The sequence below is a fragment of the Liolophura sinensis genome, chromosome 4 (assembly GCF_032854445.1).
Source record: "Liolophura sinensis isolate JHLJ2023 chromosome 4, CUHK_Ljap_v2, whole genome shotgun sequence".
Taxonomy (NCBI): Eukaryota; Metazoa; Mollusca; class Polyplacophora; order Chitonida; family Chitonidae; genus Liolophura; species Liolophura sinensis.
Window position 1 is genome coordinate 7,848,969 of NC_088298.1, and position 20,076 is coordinate 7,869,044.

Here is a 20,076-nt window from a genome sequence, read left to right on the forward strand (position 1 = left end):
ACGGCAAGCTTGTCCACCAGCAAGAAAATGCCTTCTTCCAGTACGGCAAGCACATTTACCAGCACTCCACCAACTACCAGCACCGCAAGCCCATCTACCAACACGGCAAGCTTATCTACAAGCACATCACCATCTACCAGCACGGTAAACGCAACCATCAGCACGACAAGCATGGCTACCAACAAACTTGGCCCGACTGCAAGGACAACAGGCCCATCAGCCAGCACGGCTAGGCAAGTTGCAAGAACGGTAAGTGCATCTACCAGCATTTCACCATCTATCAGCAAGGCAAGCCTATCTACCATCAGGTCAAGCCAATCCACCAGGAAGACAAAGCAATCTACCAACAAGCCACTAAACACCAGCACCACAAGCCAATTAACCAGCACTGCAAGCGTAACTACCAGCACGGCAAACCCATCCATCAGCATAGCAAGCTCACCTACCAGCGCGAGAAGCTCATCGACCAGCACGGGAAGTCCATTTACCACCACAGGAAGCCCATCTATCAGCGGGGCAAGCCCACTTACAAAGAGGACAAGCCCATCCACCAGCACAAAAACAACATCCACCAGCAGGAAAAACCTATCTACCAGTAACGCAAGCCGATCTATTAGCACAGGAAACCCATCGACGAACACGGGAAGTTCCTCTGCCAGCACGGGAACAACACCCACCAGGACCACAAGCCCATCCACCAGCACGAAAACAACATCCACCAGCAGGACAAACCTATCTACCAGTAACGCAAGCCGATCTATTAGCACAGGAAACCCATCGACGAACACGCGAAGCCCATCTGCCAGCACGGGAACAACACCCACCAGGACCACAACCCCATCTACCAGCACATCGAGATCATCTACCAACAGGGCAAACGCATCTCCCAACAGGGCAAGCCCATCTTTCAGCACGTCGAATCCATCTACCAGTACGGCAAATCCATATACCAGTACGACAAACCCATCTTTTAGCTCGGCAAACCCATCCAATAGCACTGAAAGCCCTTCTACCAGTACGACAATCACATTTACCAGCACTCCACCAACCACCAGCACCGCAAGCCCATCTACCAACACGGCAAGCTTATCTAACGGCACCCCAGCATCTACCAGCACGCTAAAAGCATCTATTAGCACGGCCAGCATGGCTAGCAACAAACTTGGCCCGACTACGAGGACAACACGCCCATCAGCCAACACGGTAAGCCAATTCACAAGAACGGCAAGTGCATCTACCAGCATTTCACCATCTATCAGCAAGGCAAGCCTATCTACCATCACGGCAAGCCAATCCACCAGGAAGACAAACCAATCTACCAACAAGCCACTAAACACCAGCACCGCGAACCAATCAACCAGCACTGCAAGCGTAACTACCAGCACAGCGAACCCATCAACCAGCACAGCAATCTCACCTACCAGCGCAACAAGCTCATCAACCAGCACGGGAAGTCCATCTGCCATCACAGCAAGACCATCTATTAGCAGGGCAAACCCATCTACAAGGAGGACAAGCCCATCTGCCAGCACGAAAACAACATCCACCAGCAGGACAAATCAATCTACCAGTACCGCAAACCGATCTATCAGAACGGCAAACCCATCCACAAACACGGTAAGCCCTTCTGCCAGCACGGGAACAACACCCACCAGGACCGCAAGCCCATGGAGATCATCTACCAACAGGGCAAGCGCATCTCCCAACAGGGCAAGTCCATCTTTCAGCACGTCGATTCCATCTACCAGCAGGGCAAATCCATTTACCAGTACGACAAATCTATCTTTTAGCACAACAAGCTTGTCCACCAGCAAGAAAATCCCTTCTACCAGTACGGCAAGCCCATTTACCAGCACTCCACCAAATACCAGCACCGCAAGCCGATCTACCAACACGGCAAGCCTATCTACCAGAACCTCACCATCTACAAACACGGTAAGAGCAACTATCAGCACGACAAGCATGGCTACTAAAAAACTTGGTCCGACTGCAAGGAGAACAGGCTCATCATCCAACACGGCAAGCCAATTTACAAGAACTTCAAGTGCATCTATCAGCACGTCACCATCTATCAACAAGGCAAGCCTATCTACCATCACGGCAAGCCAATCCACCAGGAAGACAAACCAATCTACCAACACGCCACCATACACCATCACCGTAATCCCATCCACCAGCACAGCAAGCTCACCTACCAGCGCGACAAGCCAATCCACCAGAACGGCAAGCTCATTTACAAGCACGGCAAGACCATCTACCAGCATGGCAAGCCCATCCATCAACACGTCGAATCCATCTACCAGCTCGGCAAACCCAACTACCAGCACGATAAGATCATCTACCAGCTCGGCAAGCGCATCAATCAGCACAGCAAGCCCATCTACCAACACGGCAAGCTTATCTACAAACACATCACCATCTACCAGCACGGTAAACGCAACCATCAGTACGGCAAGCATGGCTACCAACAAACTTGGCCCGACTACGAGGACAACACGCCTATCAGCCAACACGGCAAGCCAATTTACAAGAACGGTAAGTGCATCTACCAGCATTTCACCATCTATCAGCAAGGCAAGCCTAACTACCATCACGACAAGCCAATCCACCAGGAAGACAAACCAATCTACCAACAAGCCTCCATACACCAGCACCGCAAGCCAATCAACCAGCACTGCAAGCGTAACTACCAGCACAGCGAACCCATTAACCAGCACAGCAAGCTCACCTACCAGCGCGAAAAGCTCATCGACCAGCACGGGAAGTCCATCTCTTATCACAGGAAGCCCATCTATGAGCAGGGCAAACCCAATTACAAGGAGGACAAGCCAATCCACCAGCACGAAAACAACATCCACCAGCAAGACAAAAATATCTACCAGTACCGCAAGCCGATCTTTTAGCACTTCAAACTCATCCACAAACACGGGAAGCCCTTCTGCCAGCACGGGAAAAACACCCACCAGGACTGCAAGCCCATGGAGATCATCTACCAACAGGGCAAGCGCATCTCCCAACAGGGCAAGCCCATCATTCAGCACGTCGAAGCTATCTACCAGCAGGGTAAAACGATTTACCAGTACGACAAACCCATCTGTCAGCACGGCAAGCTTGTCCACCAGCAAGAAATTCCTTTCTACCAACACGGCAAGCACATTTACCAGCACTCCACCAAATACCAGCACCGCAAGCCCATCTACCAACACGGCAAGCCTATCTACCAGAACCTCACCATCTACAAACACGGTAAGAGCAACTATCAGCACAGCAAGCATGGCTACCAAAAAACTTACCCCGACTGCGAGGACAACAGGCCCATCAGGCAGCACGGGAAACCTATTTACCTTCACTTCAGTATCTGGCAGCAGGGCCAGCGCATCTCTCAGCACGGCAAATCCATCCACAAGCACGGCAAACCCCTCTACCAGCACAACACACCCATCTACCACCACTGGAAGCTCATCTAAAAGCTCGGCAAGCACATCTACCAACAGAGCAAACTCATCTACGCGGTCAACAGGCCCATCAGCCAGAATGAGAAGCCCATCTACCACCACGTCAGTATCTACTAGCACGGCAAGCGCATCTCTCAGTACGGCAAACCCATTTACCAGATCGGCAAACCCATCTACCAGGAAAACAAACCCATCTACCACCATTGGAAGCTCGTCTAAAAGCTCGGCAAGCACAGCTACCAACAGAGCTGGCTCATCTACCCAGCCGACAGGCCAATCAGCCAGCTTGGCAAGCCTATCTACCAGCACGTCACTATCTACCAGCACAACAAACGTATCTATTAGCACGGTAAAAACATCTACCAGCACGGCAAACACATCCACCAGCATGACAATCCTATCCACAAGCACGGTAAGCTCATCAACCGGCACGGGAACTTTTTTTACGAGCACAGTGCGCCCAACCACAAGCACCGTAAGTTCAACCTTTGAGCACAGCACGGCAAACACAACAAGAAGGACAACGAGCTTAACCAGCAGAAGGACAGGCAGAACCTCCAGCATTGTAGTCCAACCCACTAGCACGGCTGGACGAAGGACTAAATATGCACTGGGCATTTACACTCCGGCTAAAGGTAAGGGCAATTTGAAAAAAGTATTGTACTGTCATTGTTGGTGACATTAATTATGATCTACAGGCTTCTGTTTGAACGTGTAGCTAATTTTCACGTTCCACATTCAACTGAGGCTAAACTCAGCGGACGGCACTGAATACATATGACTTACATGACCAGGACACCCCAGCACAGCGCAGTATCACAGGAGACTCCCACCAATGTAGTCGCCCGGGTTCCTCCCGCCATAATGCTGGCCGCTGTCGTGTTAGTGAAATTCATGGCCGGGCTTATTAGCATACTGACCTTTGTATACATATAATAATTAATAATTATTTTTTGTGTACTGAGCCATTTATGTCTTGATCAAATCTAGTGACTGATAAAACGAAATTAATCTTAAAGCCTAGATCATGTGTAGCTACCCAAAGACAATAAGCTATAATCACATACAACGTAAAAATAGTTAACAAAGAAAAAAAATTAAAAACACACACACACACACCAACCCCAACACCACTCCTCCCCCCCCCAAAAAAACACACAAAAACGACAAAATGAAGGTAACAACACACCAAATAAAATTAATTGATTAACACGTCATTCCGTTTAAATTCTCCAAATCATTAACAGTGATGTTATTCTAATAACACGCATATATTGTTATGATAACTTTAGCGTTAAATGCAAAACGGATGAATTAAAAAAATAGACCCTTAACACATTTATACGTTAATACATAGGTCTATAGTTCTTATGGTTGTTATCTCTATGTATGGAAACTTTCTGTTAACAATGAAATGGTGTTTAAAGGATAACACTGAAACTTACAAAAGCATACTGGAATATATCTTATGAAGTGTGGCCGAATGCTGCTTATATAATAGATAGCGCCTAGAAGGTCGATCTTTGAGCCGAAAACCACCAAAAATAAGCCCACAATATATAAAACACACAATATTAAAAAAGAATGTAAAAAAAATTCAAAATTAAAAACACGAGATTTTATTAAATCGATAATTTAATAAAATATTTGCCATAAACATGATCAACTCTAGCGTTAAACCTGACCATTAATCAGTAGTGTTTGTTCTGTCCGCCGTCATTGGAGCGCGTGATCACACATTTGAACGGTTATGATTTTAAATGAGTTGCGGCCGGCGTTTCAAGCTTGTGGAGTAAAAACCAAAGTTCTTGTGATACCGCATTTCCGAAGAAGTCAACAGTTTCCAGCCATCAAAACACTCTGTCCAAATACTTGGTAAGTACGCATTGTTCAATTTGAGCTAGTTCAACATTCTCGAGGAGTGATAAAGACTAAGGTCATATTTACGTGTTGATTTCCACGTACCTTTAGACGTGATTTTTCCCCACGGTCACGTGCTTTTACTAATTTTTCATTGGTTAAAATTGAATGGGGAGATGTTCAATTTGCATACAAAGAAAAACAGCGTAAATAAGGCTATTCTAGTTTGTCAATGTCAAATATTGTATTTTTGCGCTGTAGTATAAGAGCTTCATGCATCCAAAAGCATTCACTCTGTTTGTTGTGAAATACTCTGGATTCGAACTTCCATCAGGCAGCATGTCTGGTCCATGGAGGGCTCCTTATACCACTACACCACTGAGTTGATGTGCCACAACAGTGTTTTAGACGTCTTTAAGACAGGTAAGCATGGTAAGCTTTGAAAGCGTGTGTGTGTGTGTATGACATGCATTTATCACGTGGGCTACATCTGAAAATGGTTTCGTTCATATTTGGCAGGCCTCATTCAGGGAAGCATGAAAGAATTGACGTAAGTAGTGTCGTAGAAAGTTACACGTAAATATGACCCTATTCTTTAGAACTGTCCAGTCTCGTAGATATGTTTCACAAATTGTGAATAAGAAATTCGGCCTCAATTCGGCCGTCGAAAAGGAATAAAGATATTGTTGTTGTTGTCATGTTGTTATTCCGTTTTTCTTGTCACATTTCTGGGTCTTTATACACTGTATGTCTATTAACAATTGATCATTAAATATTTAATACCAAATTATTGCAATACAGCATAAGCATGCGCCTATCTTACTAATGTTTTATCTGCTTTGTGCACTCCTAGTCTCATCATGTGACCAATGATACTGCCTATGATTGGCTCACAACAGCTGTGACATCAATTCAAAATAATGAATATGAATTATTAGTTCCATTATGCTGACTGAAATACTTGGATATGTCATCATGATTGCTGCTTCATCTCCTGCCAGATATCATCCTAATGAATTCAGGGGAAAAGTCACATAAATAGTATACCACCCACTTCTGGGTTACCCAGTGGTCGCCGCACTCTTCTGGGTTGTATAATAATCTGCTTTAGTGGATTCTATACTCGAATTCCTGCCGTAATTTGTGAGGAGAAAATAAATTTCATACCTTCGTTGCAATTTAAAAGAGACGCGATAAGAACTAGCTTCTCATTTTGTTGGTTCTGGTTGGGGAGAGCTAGACCCAGGGTCAATCCTAGCTCGAGTCACACATAAGACTTTCCAAGAGGACGTTGTAACTTCTTTGCTTCGCGTTCAGCATAAAGGAGATCGTGCAACGACTGGTTGACCAGTATCAGTATAAAGGCTCGGGCTGGGCGCCCTTCTTGCCTTCTGTAAGGTGTCTCAGTGAAGCAGGACAAAATAAAATAGCAGTGGAAATCCGTCCTGCAACAAGGAGGCACATTGCACGCTCTTTAAGGATTCCTTCGTCGCCATATGACTGAAAAGTTGTTAAGTACGACGTTAAACCTCAAGTACTCATTCTCTCACTAACTCTCAACCTGCTTTACTTGAACAGTGTTTAAATTACTTGCTAAAACTGGAAACTTTTATTAATATATGCTGCTTTAAATGTTTAATGGACAAAAATACTGATGACATGGTGAAAGAACATTTAAAATTATATAAACACTCAGATCATGCTCGCCCTAAGGGAAAGAGCTTAGCGTGAGGAACTTTTGGACAGTATTGAAGTTGAGTGCTTGATGCAATCATTCGATACAGAATATCACGAGCAGTGTTTATATAAAATATAATATAATTAAAGACGTACAGCATAGAGAGTAAAACCAGAACAGCGACGACAGTGTGATAGCATTGTAATCAGGTGCCACCAGTTGCTGTTGAGTTTGGCACAACTCTAAAACAGCAGTGGTCATTAGGAATTGTCATTAAAGTGGATAAACAAGACAAACTGATTGAAGGAGGACTGATTATGGCCCCAGCTGACACCCCTAATGCGCTTGATGGTTTTAAAGAAGGGGTGTCATTTGCTGATAAAAATGTCGCACCTGTCACGTTTCAGGAGGTAGCTTTAATGTTACCTTTACTGACGAAAAACCGTGTTAAAGGAATTATGATGAGTATCTGCCGTGTTGTGATAAATTTGAGAATGGAAATCTGTCCAAACAAGATAAGCAATATTGGAGCACCTTTTGAGGTGTCTTTTGTGTTCTCTAATTTTGATCTAATCCAGTGCTTAGTTCATGTTCCGATGCATGTGTTACTGGAAATTATTCTGCCATTTATGCTGTATCATTCTCAGACAGGGAGTTGTCAAGATTCCCCTGTTTCCATTATTCCATATGCCTTCCGTCAAAATGACTTCGTCGTCATATGACTGAAAAATTGTTGAGTACGACGTTAAACCCCAAGCACTCACTCACTCACTCACTCACTCACTCAAAATGACATTGTCTCACTTAGAAAAGTTTGCCAGAATACGTTGCCAAAGGTCGGTGGTTTACTTCATTCATACTGTAGCTCCCATCGTGTGACGACTTCTTGAGGGTGGTTTAAAACAACAATCAAATACTAAATCAATATAACGAAGTTATGCCTTGATTTTCGGTCCTCTATTGGTTGTCTCCTTGTATGAACTTGCTCAGCTTGGGATTTATTTTAGGACTTAAACAACTGAAAATGGACCTTCATGGTGTCATGCAAGAGCAGATTTAACATTAATGTCAGCTTGTACTAAAACATAGGGGTGGAGGATCAGTGACTTTTCCCAATAAAGTGACCATAAACGTGAAGCATTTATATAGAATTGTTTTATTCTGCAGATTCAGCAGTTGTATGCAGTTTCGAAGAACCTTTACAGTGGACTCTTGACACCTCCATCTCTGCGAATTTTCCTGCCGTGATGACGCCTTTAAATGTGTCTATGTTCTCGGTGATGGAGAATTCATTTTTGCAAACACGTCCTGTGTCTCTGACAGCCTCCTTCTACTTATTGCTGTGTACTATGCTCTTTATATGTCATATCCGGCGATATATGCTCCCTTTTTGGGAACACCCAGAGGGAAATTCGCCAGCTGGGTAAAATTTTCTGCAAGTTGTAATAGTTGATTTGAGTATTATGAGACACGCGTGTAAAAGGCATTTTAAATGCTAACAAAGTAAAGAAATTAATTCTGTGACTCCATTTTTATTGCACAGTGGATACTATCACATGACAAGCTAAACAAAATCATATGAGTGTTTCAACATGAAAAAGAAAGCGCACGTTAACGTTACGTACACGTATTTTCCGTGGCAACCAATATTGTAGGTACTACGTCGCCATGGTGGTTAGCTAAACGTGCGCTTTGCGAAACGGGACGCAGGTTTTAGGGTAAACTTTGACGATATATTATCTGGTTAAGTTTCAAACATGCGGTTGATGCTACATTTCCAAATTAAACACAGAGATATGTTTGGCACTACATGTCAGTATTTATGTAGAAAGATAGAACTGTATAGATGACTTTAATCAATAAAAGTATTGCTGCATCAGAAACCTGCCCTGTTGAGCATCATTAATCTGTGTACTGAATTCTGAATTTTTGTCCAGAATTATATAGGAGAATGCATTTCCAAATTTATAGAAAATGTTATATTTTTTATTAAATATGAAAACATAATGTATCATGTTATAAAATATATATATATATATATATATATATATATATATATATATATATATATATATATATATATATATATATATATATATATATATATATATGTACACATATACATATGTCCACGTTTTGGTGAAAAAAGTAGGTTTCTTCAATGTCAATGTCAATGTTAATGTTAATGAAGAACTTGTCGGTATATCTTTTACTGTGATTTAGTTGAAGCATGAATCATTTCTTGTAGATGTACCAAACTTAATAAATACAAAAAATACCATATGGATGTGTACTTTCGAGTTTTTTGTAACTTGGAACAAACATACAACAAATCGTTAAAGGAGAAGAAAACATAAAAATGATGCCAAAATCAGCTGAAAGAGCGTCAAAACTTATTTACAAATATGATCTTTAATATTTTGGGGGATTTTTTTTTTTTGGAAAGAAAAGGGTATTTTATAATATTTTTTTATGTTGGGTATTTGAGACCATGTTTTGGTATTGATCATTGTTGCATAATAATGTTCTAAATAAGGATGTGATGATTGTCAAAAAAATTGTTTGAATGTATATTTGTTGTTTATATCGAAACATGCACTTATCCTAAATTATGAAAACATTTATGAACATATTAAAATATAAATATGATCCAAATTAAGGTTTAATACATTTACATAAATAATACATAACATAACATTTACATTAATACATAACAAATTCTAGTGCAAAACTATTTATTTAACCGGTGTTACATCCTCATTTAAGACATAAAACAAAGTCTATAAATACCAAAAGGTGGTCCCAAATACCACCATACAAAAATTATTTTCAAGTGTCTTTTTCTCCTTAAGAAAAAATCGAAAAAAATATTGGAGACCATATATAGGAATAACTTTTCGCACTCTTTCATCTGAACTTTATGTCATTTTTTATCTTTTATCCCCCTTTAATATGTGTCTCTGCTATTTGTAAAGTTCTTCAACAATGAAATGGTTTTGAGGTAATGTTCACACTTGGTATCCTCGTTAAAGGCAGTGGTTAAATGCGATTAGTTTTTGATTAAGTGTTACAGAAGCGTTAATAATGGTGTTATTTTGATAACACTTTTATTTTTTGTGAATCTGGACAGCAGGTAATCCTTCGCCGTAAAAATCAGCAATTATACTTGCCTCAGTATGTGTTTTTCCTGGATTATATAGAAAAAAAATCACCAACATTTTAAAAATCACAAAAATTTTAAATGATGTGAGTTCACCGCGATTGGCACTCAACTGGCAAACGATATGTCACAGGCTACAAGAACAGTTCATTCTACCGTGAGCCTTCCATCAGTTTACTTTTTAAACTTTTAAATGTTTCAGTCGAATATGGTTTGAAGTTGGACATTTGCATCAACGCAGAATTCAACTCGAACAAGATAGATGAGTATAGAATGGATTGTGAGCGCAAGGTAATGTGCCGTTTTCCAATTGTTTGAAATATTTTATTCCCAATAATTGACAACTGCGGCCAGTTAACAGACCCAATGTTTAATTAATGTACAGGTCATCAAATAACATGGCATTAGCGCCAAAACTGGCAGGGTACCTTTCGCTGAATGTTACATGCGTCAGCCTTCAAACGCTTGTTCAGAGCCTTGCGTACGTAGCATCATCTGCGGATGGCAAATAAATGCTTTTAGCATTTTAAGTTCGTGGTATGAAAATATGAGACATTGCATTAAGTATGTTGTTTGTCGTTAAACAGCCCGGCATGTATTTGTAATTTATCATTGGATAGGATTATCAATCAAACTTCGGGTAACCAACCTTAATTTCCGTTCGTTTATACATGAATATCAACCTTAATTTCGGTTCATTTATACATGAACATCAACCTTAATTTCGGTTCATTTATACATGAACATCGTGTATCAATATCCCTTTTTTGTTGCTGTTGTTGATTTTATTGTATTTTGACACTATTTTGACGCTAAGTCCGGCTCATGCTGGCTTCCTCTCCGGCCGTACGTGGGAAGGTCTGACAGCAACATGCGGATGGTCGTGGGTTTCCTCCAACCATAATGTGGCCGCCGTCAAATAAGTGAAATATTCTTGAGTACGGCGTAAAACACCAATCAAATCAATAAATAAATAAATGAATTTACGTTAATTATGGGAATAGAGAAATTATTATCCGCTTAAAACATGTTACCATCTCAGAATTTTTAAACGTCTAACTGCCATTTAAAGAAGTAATGTAAAAAAGGTATTCTGGTTTTACTCTTTAAGCTCTTGTCTTTTTTTAATTATAATTATTTTATAATTAGCTCAAGGATTCTTTTTCAGCTGACCATCGCTTACCAGGACATCCCTGGGTTCATCAAAGTGACAATACTTGATGTAAGGTAAGATTTTATCTCAAATCGGCCGCTGTCGTATACGTGAAATATTATTGAGTACGGCGTAAATGACCAACCAAATAGGTAATTATCTGAAATCAATTAATCCAAAGATCTGGTAATCAATGAATTCATCAATCAAACAAATCCATGGTTCCATAAATCACCTGGCCGCTTAGATGACTCCATGCAGATTCTCTGCTCTAATTATTTGTGCAGCTTGGGTAACGACCTTTGACCGTCGAGTGATCTTTTAGCGGAATCGGACGTTCACTGTTGACAACTTTTCTTCAACCAATACAGTGTGCATATCTGTGCGTCACAGGTGGGAAGGTCTTTTTTATGTATGTTATAAATAACATAAATAACATACGTTGCAGTTGTTAGCCAGTGTTGTTAGAAAACAGTTGTATATGTATTTCAAAGGGCAGGATGAGTCTTTGGGATTTGTTGGGCGGAGTCGTTTGGAAACAATAATATATTTTTACTATTGTGGGACTGAGTTGTTTGGGAACCATTGCATATGCACGCTTATGAGCCTGTGTAATTCACGGAGTCAGTTTTGGTAGAAAGACATAAAAGTTTTCCTACTCTCGGTGTGAGTTGTTTGGAAACAATTGTACATTCTCTCTTGTCTAAGAGCTGAGAAGTTTTTAAAAATTGATCCAGTGCAGAACAATTGATAGTCTTGTACTGGATGTCACTATCTCATTGTTTAAGAAGTAACAGGTTCAAATCCAGCTCTCGACCTTTTTTTCTTTAAGATTTAAACAGTCTATTGGAATGGTATTTTCAAAAAACCTAAGTTTCTGTTCTACATGTATAACATTAGGAATATTGAATGACAAATTTTGGCACTGGTGGAAGAGGAAAGGCATCCAAATGGTTACAAATTTAACATAGCCAAGTTGACACATTAAGATTTGCATTTTGAAAGGGTTCACTTAGATTTGACCATTTGCCATATGAGCTAGTAATCTGTAAAGCGTAAAACATCTGTCAGTGACTTGTAAATAAAATAAGTGAATAATTTTGCACAACACTTGTTTTAACGACTGTCATCAATTATGTTTACACAGTGATATTTTTAATTATTTAAAACGTTTTCGATATGACTTTCCAGACGAAAAAGTGTGATATGTCCTCACGAGGTCAAATTCGACGCCATCGAAGTTCAGAGAGATGGGAACATGGCTGACGTCACCCGCATCATCGAGCATGAGGTGCTGAAGAAAGCATTACCGTATCTCAGAAACGTTACTATTGCTAATTGCACTGTGAATGAAACCAATTTCAAGAATATATTACAGGAAGGTAAGTGGGTGAGATAGTTCAAAACAACAACATGTTATCTTGGCGTGTCCTTGTCGCTCAGATCCTGATGTAATTAGGCACTAACAGGGAAATATTTTATGTTAAAGAATCAGTGAATCAGGTGGCCTCCGTGGCGGAGGAGGTAAGCGTGCCAGTCCGGCGTAATGACCCAGGAGCCTCTCACCAATGCGGTCGCTGTGAGTTCAAGTCCAGCTCATGCTGTTCTCATCTCCAGGCCTACATGTCAAGGTCTGTCAGCAGCCTGCGGATGGTCGTGGGTTTCCCCCGGGCTCTGCTCGGTTTCCTGACACCATCACGCTGGCCGCCGTTGTGTAAGTGAAATATTTTCGAGTATGGCCTAAAACACAAATAAATAAATAAATAAATAAATAAATCAAATCAGTTAATCAGTCAGTCGAAAAAATGTGGTTCATGGCTTAATTCGCAAATCAAAAAAATCAATTAAACAAATTTTTAAAATAATTTCAGCTAGCGAACGTGCTACTGACGACCCGTGTAGTGTAGTGGAACTTGACTGTCTTCCTGGTTTCAACTGCAACTCGTCAGACAATGCAAAACTTGTCTGTCTGTCAGACTGTGAGACGGAAACCGGCCGTAAGAAATGCGGAAGTCATGGCACATGCACTCTGAGCAGTAACGGGAATATGACATGCGTGTAAGTAGCTCGGGGTTCTCAATCACACTGTCGTTGCTGCTGATTTTATTCCCTATTCTGTACGTCTTTAATTATATTGTATCCATGCTTAAACCAGGATTCTGCTGGTGGACTAAGCATCTCCGAAGCCAGGTCCCTTTGCATTGTTTTAATGTGATTGTATATCAAATGTGATGACAATACTCATTTCGAGTAATTCTAGACCAGTGACGTCTAATAAATTAACATCACTGCATTTGTTGTTTACCTAATTCTGCTAAAGCCATGGTGCAAGAGGTCATGTTAATTGCTACTATTTATGCATTTACATGAACAGTTAGAATAAACTCCTGACTGAGGTAAGCTGACAAGAGGCCGTGTTTCACAAGTTACGTGTGACCATTTGACAACTATCACACTGTCGTCGCTACTTGCGATTTGCCGTACCAACTTGTAGTATACAATCGAGTCGAATCGTCAGAACATTTTAATCGTTTTGGTTTTTATCGCATTCAACGAGCTGTGAGAGAGTCGAAAGAAACAGAGAAAGGTCTTTTTTCATGCTACAAATTGCGTGCACTGTCAGTCAGTCAAATCGCTTCAATTTTTTCCACTACGAGTTATCTCCCCTCGTCTGATCTATCAAAGGTTGTCTACAACCATGTCCGAACAAGCAGCTAAGACAGGGTTATCTTAATCTGACTGCCAGAAAATGTAGGATCGCCAGTCTTCAAATTACTCTCTACAGGAGTACAACCCACTGTTCAAAAGCATTGTCATGACTAACGTGGCCTTAGCAACGCTGGGTCTTAGCAACGGAGCTGAGCGAAAAAAACGCGATGTCCGAGACAAGTGACCATGATGCATGCGGATTTTGTCGAACACTGCATGTCGAATACTGCAAGTTGGTACTACAAATGGCATCGTGCCTTATGCTGTATGTCTTTTATTATGTCGTAGCTGTCAAGATAATACGAAGTTTTCGCTAGTGTACGTAGACGCATATATATATACCAATATGGTGCCTGCAACCGTTTGCCTTCACACAATAATAAACTGTTGTTTGACTGAGTCCATCGTGATTCCAAGTCACACATGCACGGATTGACACTTTCTATTTTAAGTAAATTTAAATAAATGCTTTTTGGTGAGTTTTCAGTCAGATATTTCACTCCGTTTTACACACCAAAACAAGAGCAATGGTATGCGAGTAGTTTTCTTACTGATGGCGGAATTATTTAAAAATTCTCTTATAAGATTACCGTCTCCATGCTGTATGGCCGCTGATATCCGTTGCCCAGGAATGATCAAGTGTACAACGTATACACCTCACGAAGACCGCAGAAACTAATGACGTATCGGATGTGATGCATGAAATTTATTTGATTGTAAATTTGTTCTTTATAACCAAAGACATCCATTCAATCTGAATTAATATAATATTTATGAACATACTAAAAATTTAAATATGATTAATATTCAGATTGATCATGCACATTTGTTAGCTGAAAGCCCAAACTCCAGTGCAAATATATCTGTTCGACACGTGTAATATGATTTCCCTGAAAAGTTTATCCTAAGAAAAAGGGAACGTTCCAGAATGTTTTGCCTAAGTTTTGGGGAAAGTTCCCTTGGGAAATAAATATCCATCTTGGGTTTATACTTATTCACGATATCAGCTTATCGAAATGTAGGCTTAAGATTTTTACAGGGAGAATTTGTGTCGGGACGAGCGCAGCGATGTATATATGTATGTATAAGGGAAACTATCTAGGTATTTTTGTGCTTAAAAATTTACCACCGCAAAATGCACAAGACGTGTACCACCGGAACACAATAACTGCAGCAAATTTGAGCAGGGAAATTAATGTGTACCTTGCACAAATTGTGTATCTGTGGTACACCTCTTGTTTACATCGCGGACTACACAAACACATTTGTACAAAACGGTACATATTTGCTCTGGGAGAGAACACACTTTTATTTTAGATTTACACAATAACGAACGTAAATAAATCTCTCAGAGCATGTGAGATTTGCTAAAAAATCGAATTTGCATTACAATTTGAGATAATCGCAGCTATTTCCCCTTGTTCCACACCAGTTGCACCGAGACTCCAAACGAAATTTACAGTGGACACGACTGCAGTATTCGGATGGAGAAATTCCGTTTAGAAAAGAATAAAATAATCGCCATTGGAGTCGGAGCTGGGGGAGGCGTTCTCCTCGTTTTAATAATTATCATCATTATCCTGATTCGCAAACTACGGAAGTCCAAGAACAGACGCAGATTCAAGTGAGTAGAGAACCTTTTCGTACGCAATGGCGATGAAGATTCAAACTTAGTTGAACATAGTTTTCTTAAAATATACGAGAATTACGCCACCAGTTTCCCAGCAATACGCCACCAGTTTCCCTGCAAAACGCCACCTAGTTAAAAATAAACAATAGACTACCGAGCTTTGACTCGAGTTACTTTTGGCGGGATAGGTAATTCTTTAGTTACTTATTTATTTGATTGGTGTTTTACGCCATACTCAGGGATATTTCACTTATACGACGGCGGGCAGTGTTATGGTGGGAGGAAATCGGACAGAGCCCGAGGGAAACCCACTATCATCGGCAGGTTATTGGCAGACCTTCCCACGTATGGTCGGTGAGGAAACCAGCATGAGGTGACCCATTGGCGGAAAATATGCATTAAACAGAGTGATGATTAAGAAATACAAAACATACCTCAAAAATGAATTTTCCCCCATTTTTCTGGCATACTTTGTCTTCATGTTCATTGAAACCATACCCTGCGTTTTACAGTACTGTATATACATGCGAGTAATTTATTCACATTAAAATGATACATGACATTTATTTAAGCCTTAGAGGATTTGAGGAGGTGGAAAACTTCTCATCAAGGGAGTTAACCAGTATCCGAGTATCAGACCTGGAGTTACGGGACTCAGCGCGGAAAAACACCAATCCTGGCAGGACGGCTATCAATGGCAGATATAATGCTGCATGTATTAATAAGGTGGGAAACAGGGGAGCTTAGAGTTTGGTCTCTTATGGTTAATGTTAAAAAGAGTCCTACTGTATCATGTGGTTTGTGAAAAGGGCAACCTTTATTCACATTAATTTACCGATCACTTATATCACCCTTTCCCAAAGGCACAAATGGCACGTGTTTCCTTTAGAAAAATGTCAGTTTCACACTTATTAAGTTCTTCAAATGTATCCATCGTTTGTGTACTTTAGACAATGTTTTCTGAACCTTTTTCCGATGTCCATTATATATTAAATATGATCAATAGTACACAGTTGCCTAACATATTATTACAGGTCACTTTACAGGATTCAGTAGGACTTCTTTTTACCTTTAGCAATAAAAGAGTTCTAACTTGAAAATCCCGTACTGTTTTTTATAACGCACACATATTCAGTCTTAAAGTGTGGAGTGAAGGAATGAATGAATGGTTATCGCCACCTGGCCAATATTGCAGACATATCGTACGTATAACAGTACATACAGAAGCTGCCGTGTAACTGGCATTTCCAAACGCCGCCAGGTGGCGCTGGTAATGTCGCTGATCAAAACGACTAAAAAGCTGACCTAACGTTTCTGCTGACAGTGCCCTCTGTTAGGGGCAGTTACTATGTTAAATTAAAACAAATCTTAATACTGATAGCCAGAAATATATAAGGTGTTGTTAGAAAAGTATTTTAGCTCTAGATCGGGTAGTATTTTAAAGTACCGGTACTAATTTGCGATTTACACAGTGTAAAGGGCTCTAGTTTCGAAGTTCACTATTTAATTTATTAATTCATGTCTTCAAAAAAAGAAATGACTTGCAAGAAAATGGTTTTTGAAGTAATTTTACAGCCTGGTTTCCGCCAAATTTTAACTTCCTGTTAGTTCTGCACATGATCAGAAGGCGCATGCTGTCTAACTGGAGCCTATTTTCTTGCTTCACAGTCTAACAAGGCAATGACTAAAGGACTGAAATTGCTTCAAAATATATGGGTTTGTAACAAACAATTCGTAAAATCTTTAATGTGGTATGGGAACACTAGTTTGGGAACGACTGTAAGTTCATGGGACGAATTGGGGGCTATCATTGCAGATTTCAAAACTCATGAGAACTGGTATTTTTCAAGCAACTTAAGACATTACAAATCCTAAATTACAAGTTCTTAAACAGCCAGACTCCAAACGAGAAAGAAGACAAATTGTAGATAGTAGATATGCAATGTCAAACTTTCTACAGCAACACAGTCTATTTGTAGCTGCGTTTGAATTTTTGGCTTAAGACGTTTGATAAATACGGACCAATTTAACTAAATCTTAACGTGTGTTTCTTTTGTCTTCTAACATGTTCAGACACAAACGAGCAAGGAAGTGTCTATGGTATTAAAACAAACAAACAACAACAAAAGGATAAAATAAAATAAAACACGATCCGCAAACTAAGCCACGCAGAGAACTCAGTCCTGGAGGTAAGCATATTAGTCTATAAACGTTTGAAGACTTTTCCAAATATACCTTACATATTCGCTACGTCCATCGTTGTCGATAACCGAATAAGATGATGATTCTATGGTTATTTCTCTGTATAGCTTTATTCCGGTGAGTATGGTGCTACAGTAGACTCGAGATGGAATGTCCACACTCCAAGTCCACACAGCTTCGATGATGACCAAAGCCTGGACGAGGCAAGATTGGAACAGAACTTGCGCACGCTACAGCCAATAGGAAAGGTGGGTCTAAACTCGGTAATCTTCGAGTATCTCCGGGATTTGGGCCCTTTGCTTAAAATGCCGAGACATCCCAGTAACTTGCCAAAGTAATAAAATATGAACATGAATGATTTGTAACACTAAGGCTGAGTCTTATTCCTACAGAACATTTTGTTGGGTAAATTGCAACGGAATAATAGACAGTATAATAATTGTACTTCCACATTTGCTGCCGCGATGTTTGCTACCCTCTTTTGACGGAAAAAATGAATTTTTTTAATGAACCTGCAATAGTTTTCCCGATAATTTTTTAATGATTATTTGTTGCTTCATTGCTTCATTAATCTTCCTACACTTCGGGCTGTAACAAAATCACTATAAGCTGGATCCGCACCTGTGTCCTCATTGATGAAATATATAGTATTTAAGCGATTTAGTGATTTATTTCTTGTAAATTAGCTTCTTTTTATGTTGTTTGTATTGTTTCAGTGCATCATAGAGAGGCCTAAATTCTCGTTTCAAATATAGACGATCAGAAATCAACCGACACGGGACGACAGCATGGCTTCATGCAAGTATAATACAAGCCAATTGGCAAATTCGATGAGTGCCGTCAAAAATATTGTGATTCGAGATAATAAATGGTAAAATCTAGCCAGCCTTTATGAGGACATTTTAGCTTCTTGGAAATTAATTTTATCACCTTTTTACAAAAGACACGATTCACATGTTTTGTTTTTTTACATTTCCCTTAATAATGTTATGGTTACGGCACAACATCTTGCAAAAAATTTATCAGTTCATAAGAGAACATTAGTGGGATACCTTAAAGGTTAATAACTTCAAATCTGATTTTTAGTTTTATTTATCATTCGAAGTCGTGTTCTGCTATATACGATTTGTCTATACACCGGCAGAAGCCTGATGGGTATAAGTATACTGGTCAGATTATATATTGTGTTCGGCCTTGAGCTTTCTATGATACATACCGTAGGTGTCACGGATATCACGTCAAACATTGATGATTGACATCCCCCCGGTCCTGTAAATCAGCCAAAAGGGATATCTCATCAAGTATGACGAAATTTATCTGTTTATGTTATGAGGTTAGCATGTAGAAGGCAACGTGATTTGTCCAACACCCCTCTGTGTTATGGTGGCTGATACGGACCTGATTCGGATGATTTGCGACTTTGGCGAACCAGGGCCTCCCGCGTTCTCCCCGGGAGAACTCTCACAAAAGTCGCAATCAGAAGTGGGCCATAACTTTATCAACTTTATGTCATGTAAAACGAAAAGCGTTTCTATTGACTGGTGTTTAATAACGTACTCCAGAATATAACCCAAGGTGTTCTGTGTCCAGAAAATGTTGTCGTTCGCGCAAAATGTACATAATGTATACTGTGTATAATATTGCCAGTACTTCTCAGATATGTGGAGTATTATTCAAATAACTGTGTGCCAAATTCCTGGATATTTTCCCCTTTTCTTGCCAAAACCTAAAATGCACTGAACTGCTACTGGATCTATTTTGATATACCGGTACATTTCTTATAACGTCCCTTGTATAGCTGTCAATGATTCGTCAATGAATTATTACTCTTGCTGAGTCTGTTTGATTTGTTGCAAATATTTTAGTTTATTTGTTTGATTGGTGTTTTATTTATTTGATTGGTGTTTTACGACATACTCAAGAATATTTCCCTTATACGACGGCGGTCAGAATTATGGTGGAAGGAAGCCGGACAAAGCTCGGGGAAAATGCTGCAAATATATATCCATCTGTTTGTGTGTGTACTTAAATGAGCAGGCATCAATATAATCTTATATCCCAGTTTTGTATTAGATATTGAACAAAATCCAAGTATCTGAAGCGTGAATGATATTATCAGTATACATGTATATCGTACTGTGCATCGGTTGGTAATTGCAACTTAACCCACACATTTCTCTGTACATCTTGAATAATTCAACTGTGGTGAACAGATTTATTGTTCTGGAC

General features: G+C 40.0%; 2 protein-coding genes across 2 annotated transcripts; both read left to right on the forward strand.

Annotated features, from left to right (window-relative positions):
• The first annotated feature begins 27 nt into the window (after positions 1–27).
• LOC135464374 (mucin-2-like) lies at positions 28–4,134 on the forward strand. Its single transcript, XM_064741800.1, has one exon. The coding sequence runs from the start codon at positions 28–30 to the stop codon at positions 4,132–4,134; it is 4,107 nt and encodes a 1,368-aa protein (XP_064597870.1).
• Positions 4,135–10,361: 6,227 nt separating this feature from the next.
• Positions 10,362–19,179, forward strand: LOC135464336 (mucin-17-like). The gene is made up of 8 exons (XM_064741762.1): positions 10,362–10,444; positions 11,322–11,380; positions 12,498–12,688; positions 13,178–13,364; positions 15,448–15,639; positions 16,218–16,371; positions 17,955–18,095; positions 18,564–19,179. Exons 1-8 carry the CDS (start codon positions 10,427–10,429, stop codon positions 18,600–18,602), a joined length of 981 nt encoding a protein of 326 aa, XP_064597832.1. The 5' UTR covers positions 10,362–10,426; the 3' UTR covers positions 18,603–19,179.
• Positions 19,180–20,076: the final 897 nt, after the last annotated feature.